Below are 7,173 nucleotides of genomic sequence, written 5' to 3' on the forward strand. Positions count from 1 at the left end.
CAGTATTATGCATAATAGGGTAGTTTGTCTTTAACAAGTGATGGGATTTAGGTCATACAACTCTAACAATCTCCACCTTGACACGAATTCTCAATGAATAATTTGTCACCATGAACTCTTCCACGAAACTCCTTAAAGGGGTATCCTTCAACAATGAACACCAACCAAGTGTAAACAATGCTCAAACTTGGTTATAGGAAGTGACGTAGTCATCATATCCGCAAGATTATCATGAGTACTAACTTTGCTCACAACAATATCATCACTAGTAATAATATCTCGCATAAAATGATACTGAACATCAATGTGCTTCGTTCTCTCATGAAACATTTTTTCCTTCGTACGGAAGATGGCACTCTAACTATCACAAAGCATTGTACTGATCTAGAGGTCTTTTCTAAGTTAATCAAAATCCCTTTAACGAAATAGCTTCTTTACAAGCCTCAGTAATCGCCATATACTCAGTTTCAGTAGTAGACAAAGTAACTGTAGTCTGCAAAGTGGCTTTCCAACTACTGATGCAACCCTCAACAGTAAAAATATACCCTATGAGAGACCCTTCTTTTATCAATGTCTCTAGCAAAATCAGAGTCAACATACCTAATGACTCAATCTTTAGTTTTTCCAAATTGTAAGCAAACATTAATAGTACCTCGTAAGTATCTGAAAATCCATTGAACTGCTTTCCAGTGTTCTTTACCAATATTTTCCATGTATCTACTAACTACATATGATAAATTTGGGCGTGAGCAAAGCATAGCATACATAAGAGATCCAACTGCACTAGAATATGGAACACGTGACGTGTAGTCAATCTCATCATCTGATTGTAGAGACAAAGCAAATGAAAGTCTGAAGTGGGCTGCTAATGGAGTACTAACAAGTTTGGCACTCTGCATATTGAACTTGCAAAGAACTTTCTCAATGTGTCCTTTCTAAATTAGGTACATTTTACATGCTTTTCTATCTCTGATAATCTCCATCCCGAGTTTTTTCTATATTGCTCTTAAATCTTTCGTCTCAAATTCTTTACTAAGTTGGGCTTTAACCTTTCTTATCTCTCCTTTGGCTACTATCAACATGTCATCAACATAAAGGAGTATATATAAAAATGAACCATCACTATTTTTCTTAAAATAAACACAACTATCAAAGCTGCTTCTTTTGAGATCATGAGTAGTCATAAATGAATCAAACCTCTTGTACCACTGCCTTGGTGACTGTTTCAGGCCATAAAGGGACTTTTTCAACAAGCGATGGGAAATGTATTAAATGGTAAAAAGAAATGTTCAAATATGTTTATGGAGCCCAAATGAACAAACGATACAATTGGCATACCAATAGGGTTATTATGCGTTGTATGGGTTGTAAAAGAGATGTGAAGAAGATGAAGGAAGTTCTTTGATGTTACTAGAGTTCAACATTTGTTGCAGATTTCCAATTATAAATCTTATGAGCAAACTGGTGTATTATTGGATGGAATAACTCTTATGAGCAAACTGGTGTGTTATCAGATGAAATAGCTCTTATGAGCAAACTGGCGTGTTATCGGTTGGTTACCAATGTATCCATTCTATTCATAAAAAAAACTTTTGTTGGGTTGACTAGTTAAAGTAAGGGTGTCATTGATTTTATGGTGATATATATATCTTGAAAAAGAGAGGAATGCTTGATAGAATTACTTGTGTTTTAATGGTACAAAATGCCTTGAAAAATGTTGCATGATTCAATGTGATGCACTCACCTTGTACGTGTGAAATGTGTTGTCAAGGAAAAATGTGTTTTAGTTAAGTTAGTTATATTATTGTTTTGTAAGGTGAGTTTTATGTTTAGGAACCTATGAACTTACTAAGCACATTTAATGTTTACTTTGTTTAATTTCCATGTTCTTATAGTTATATTTTGTAGAACTCGGCAGGCGTATTAATACACAACTCACACTATCCAGTCCCTATTTTGGTAGATTTTACTTTTAAGCTTACACTCAGTCAAGTGGCATGTATATAAGTTTATATTGTATACAAGTCTACTTTGAGAATGTGAATAGTTGATGATATAAATTATGGGTATTTATATATATGTTGATGATGCTTATTCATGTGTATGGCATTAATAAGTAATTGCTTGAATGGAACTGAATGTATGCCTTGAATGTGTGAAGTTATTTTTGGTTTCATGGAAAACTTCATAAATACAAGTTTATAAATGGATATTACAAGTATGCTCAAAGCCGCAGATAGTAATTGTGTGAGCATTCATGGCGGATAATCCAAGCGTGATTTAATATGCGGACTATGTGAAATCAAGATGATATGACATATAGTCCAAAGGCGAACCAACATGAGAAACACATCTGGAAGCGAGTGGTCATGGCTTGCGGAGTATATGCGAGAAAAATTGGCGAACTAACTTGTATATCATCTTTGGCAGATAGTCATTTGGCGAAACCTATTTTGGCGGATAATCTTGGCACTTATGTTTTAGATTTTTTTCCAATGGAATCTTAAACATGCTTTAATATATTGATGGTTGCTTTTAAATGTGTTTAGAAATGTTTTAACGATTTTAAAATGAAATTTCTTGCTAATCTTTGCATGTGAATGTTCCTATATTTTACTGTAACATCCCTAAACTTGGGTTCGTTGACCGGATCGGGTGAGTGGTGTTACATCTCTTTTGGGAGTGCAACGTATCTTACCATATCACCCAACTTGTTTTATGAATGTTCCACATCAGTCTAAGCTAACATTTAATAACCAAGTTGATAGCTAATTTATGAAAGTACATGATAAATACGATACTAATAATTTAATGACTAAAATAAAATATTTTTAAGTTTGGAGACTAATTTAAAATTTGGGCTATAATTGTGGACATGTGATGGAATTAACCCATATTACTTTTAACGGTTTTATAAGACAGCACCCCCAAGCTTTTGGGACTCCTGGTCTTTAAACTCTCTCTCTCTCTCTCTCTCTCTCTCTCATGTCTCCCAATTGTTTCAATGCTTGATAAGTATTTGAGAAAGAGAGGGAGTGATGGGTAGGTCTCCATGTTGTTCAAAAGTTGGGTTGCATAGAGGTCAATGGACTTCAAGAGAAGACACATTGCTTGTCAACTACATTCAAGCTCATGATGAAGGTCACTGGAGATCACTTCCCATGAAAGCTGGTAGCTAAATTCCTCAATTTTCACAAATCCACAAGGCACTAGTACTTCGTCTGAAACTAAAATGCTTTCTTTTTTCTTGCCAAATCTGTGGAATTTGCAGGACTACTTAGGTGTGGAAAGAGTTGCAGGCTGAGATGGATGAACTATCTAAGACCAGATATTAAAAGAGGGAATATATCCCCAGATGAGGACGATCTCATCATCAGATTACATTCTCTTCTCGGCAATCGCTGGTCTCTCATTGCCGGAAGGCTCCCGGGTCGAACCGATAACGAGATTAAAAACTACTGGAACACCCATCTGAGCAAAAGACTCCTAAGCCAAGGAATCGACCCCAATACCCACCAGTCACTACCAAATCCAGTAGTTCAACAAGTGAAGAAGAAAAACAACAACAGAGGCAGCAATAACAAGCAGAATCCGAAGAAGGCAAATGCAACACATGAGCCTGCAGTGATACCCAAACTCCATCTCCCAAAACCCAGTAGGATAACTACAGTTTTTTTACCCAGAAACGACAGCTTCGACCAATGTACTAGGTTTAGCACAGTGTCTTCGAGCCAACGAGGGGAAGGGGCTTTAGATACCGAAGCTATACAATGCCCTTGGTCAGAATATGTCAACGATGGTGAAAACGGGACTGGGCTGCTTTCATATTTGAAGTGCCACTCTGGTTTACCAGCAAGTGAAGACGAGAATTCTCTAGAGAAGCTTTACGAAGAGTATCTGCAGCTTTTGAGGACAGACGAAGATCAACTGCAGTTGGATGATTTCGCTGAATCATTTCTCATCTGATAGAAATTAATCATGCCTGCCAGTCAAATGAGATTTTCTCCCAATAAAGTTGGATGAAATGAAGCTTAGCTTTCACGGGCTTACCTTCTAGCTCTCCAGTAGTGGCCTTTCCAATAAATTTATATATAAACGGTGAATTGTGTAATTTGTGTAATATGATATGGACGCCTATGCTCGGTAAGGTTAAAATTTCAGGAGATCAGATAATAAATTCCTGTTTCATTGATTGTAGTGTCTTTGATCCTCTTGCAAATTTATTCGGATTATTCGGTTAGTTAAAGTTAAATTAATTATTAAATATTTGAAATTTTTATAATTTTAAAAAAATTATTATTATGTATAGATTTATATACTAAACGTAAACGCAGATATTAATAATTAACTTAGGACTTATAGTTTAATGCCTGGTAAGGGTATATATTTAAACGCCAATTATTTTTAAATTATGGAAATAAGTTAATTTTTTGAAAATTTACGGGAATGGGCCGATTTTGGTAAAACGCTTATAACTAGAAGCGCATTTTTTCACATCAACACTAAAAGTAGCAGCACTAGTTTTTTTTTTTTGTGCCACTTATTAACGTGGAAATAAAACTTACAAAACAAACATTTATATAGACCCAAAGTTTCATTTATCTTGTTTTCTTAAACAATGTGGGATATGAGATATGTGTATATATAGACTCTTGAATATGTTTGCAACTTATTCCTAGACATTTTGGGATTGCTTCCTCTTTTAACTAACAACATAAAATTAAATGCTACACTATATTTTATATATTTTTTTACTTACCGAGTTTAAAATTTTATTTATAATGTAACAAATGTTTTCCTTTTATGTTTTAGTTTTTTTTTTTAGAAAATTTTTACATGTTGATAGTTGTATTTATATTTGACATAATTTGTTATTATGGTTTATTTTGAATAAAATTTTGTTTAAAGTGATGTGTTGAAACTCATTACAATTTTATTCATGATGTCAATTCATAATATTATTTTTTATTTGTTCAGAGTATTATAAATTTTTATATATTCTACGCATTAGTATTAGTAATTCATTTATATAGATATTAACATATGTGTTAATACTATATTCACATCATTTTGTTGTTTAATAATTTGATAATACAGATTTAGTTTTAACTTTAAATTTATTTTCTTAAAACTAATACACATGGCTTATACGTTATATAAATATAACTAATACGGTATTATGCACAAAACTTTAATCTAATATTTTTGGATCGTAGAGTCATATTTTAGTATTAAACAAAGCATAAATGATTTGCTTGCTATTGTTAATTTCTTTAGCTTATAATTTCGGCTACCCGTGTTTGGAATTGCAGGAAATGAAAATAAAAAAAAAATTATAAAATATAGTGTAGCCTTTAATCTTATGTTGTTAGTTAAAAGAAGAAGCAATCTCATATTATATAGGAACAAACTACAAACCATTCATGAGTCTATATATAGACATATCTCATTCCCACATTGCTTAAAAAAATAAGGGAAATGAGACTTTAAGTCTGTATAAATGCATGTTTTGTAAGTTTTATTTTCACATTAATGGGTGACACCAAACAAAATTTGATGCTTTCACTTTTAGTGCTGATGTGGCAGAAAGTGCGACTAAAAGCAGTTTTATTAGCGATACGCAGAAAGTGCTTTCAACTCATTCCCGTAAATTTTCAAAAATTATATCTTTTTTTGTAATTTAATAAAGGCATTCGTTGATATTTTAGTCTATTTATACACTTCAATTATTTAAAATCACGAGTTAAAAAAATTAATTATCTCAATTTATTTTCAATGTATAAATTTAGACATTAACGATGTATCAGTATAAACGTTTCAAATCAGATAAATATATACTGTAAATGAGAATATAGAATTTGCGCGGTAATGAGAAGAGCAGACGGGAGTAGAAATTAACTTTTTAGATGTAAAGAAAAGTACTTTCGATACGGTGGATTCGGTGGATTGATGTTGTATTCCCTCCTCTCCCCTTTTGTGGCTTGCGTCTCCTTGTTTACGGCATAATAAGTTTAGGCTACGCTTATAGAACTACTCTTGACATCTTCAAAGGGTTCGACGTCCTCGATCGTGAGGGTGGCAATTGGATCATTTTTCCCGACACGGGTGATTCGTTTTCCTTAAGCCGACTCATTTTCTCTCAAGTCATCATAGGTTACAACAGAAGGACCCTAACCATCGCCAATGAAATTAACGCACAAACTCCGGGTTTCAATTGGTTGTTGCGTAATTAGTCCTTAATTTTTTTTTATCTATATTATATTTAAAGTGTTTATGTTGTAACCCTTCAATCAGGTCTCAACTTAATTAAGTTAATTATCGAAAATTCTTCAGTTTATAAAATAATAAAAATTATTGTTGAATATTTTGTCATTTCAAGTCATGTGAAATTTATAAAATTGCGTTTAATGAAATTTGAACTCAAAACACCGTCATTTTCAATATATTTACTATTTCAACTAAAACTTCATTTTATCCTTAAATTGTAACAGCCCGTTTTCAGTGAAATCGGAACAGTGGCTTCGAGACCACAAATTCGACAAGTAGATATTTATTTTATTATTATTTTACTGTCTGCAGAATGTTAGTAGGGTCATATAAAATTTTGTTAAGAAATTTTGACGTTTGCATGCTTAATTAGGAGAAAAATGATTAAATCGTAAAAAGTGCAAAAGTAGAGTTCTTTTAGTTAAATGTATCTATTAGCTATGAAATTTAATTATAAAGGATTTATATGGTAAATAGACCATTATTATATAGTGGACAAAGATGGACACTAAGTAATTTTTAAGGTTATGATAAAGGTTAAATTTGTAAATTAATAATTTAACATAAAACAAATTAAAGAAAACTAAGGCATCAATTTGGTGTTCCTTCTCCACCGAAATTTGAAAGAAAAGAATAACCAAAGTTAGGGTTCCTCATTCAGCCAAGTTGATTTACTTGCATGTAAGTGATTTCGATTCCGTTTTTAATGAATTTTATTTAATCTAGCAAGCCCAGAGACTAATTTGCAAAAATATTAAAGAATTAGAGTTTTTTCATGAACATCTTTGTATGATTCTTGAAGTTTAATGAAAGATTATGAGTCTTTGTTGTTAAATAAACAAGTTTTGTAAAGTGATTTTTGATGAAATTATCATTTAGGGACTTATTTGTAATAGTAGTAAAATA

General features: G+C 32.4%; 1 protein-coding gene across 1 annotated transcript; it reads left to right on the forward strand.

The window, feature by feature from the left end:
- Positions 1–2,951: 2,951 nt before the first annotated feature.
- Positions 2,952–4,192, forward strand: LOC105791528 (transcription factor MYB8). Its single transcript, XM_012619613.2, has 2 exons — positions 2,952–3,171; positions 3,272–4,192. The coding sequence occupies exons 1-2, from the start codon at positions 3,039–3,041 to the stop codon at positions 3,964–3,966; spliced, it is 828 nt and encodes a 275-aa protein (XP_012475067.1). The 5' UTR covers positions 2,952–3,038; the 3' UTR covers positions 3,967–4,192.
- Positions 4,193–7,173: the final 2,981 nt, after the last annotated feature.

Source organism: Gossypium raimondii, chromosome 8, assembly GCF_025698545.1.
Source record: "Gossypium raimondii isolate GPD5lz chromosome 8, ASM2569854v1, whole genome shotgun sequence".
Classification (NCBI taxonomy): domain Eukaryota; kingdom Viridiplantae; phylum Streptophyta; class Magnoliopsida; order Malvales; family Malvaceae; genus Gossypium; species Gossypium raimondii.

Excerpts from the sequence above, each read along its gene's own strand:
- LOC105791528 (XM_012619613.2), top strand. The coding sequence starts at position 3,039 with ATGGGTAGGTCTCCATGTTGTTCAAAAGTTGGGTTGCATAGAGGTCAA. Across the intron at positions 3,172-3,271 it reads ATCACTTCCCATGAAAGCTG|GACTACTTAGGTGTGGAAAG; the intron begins GTAGCTAAATTC and ends TGGAATTTGCAG.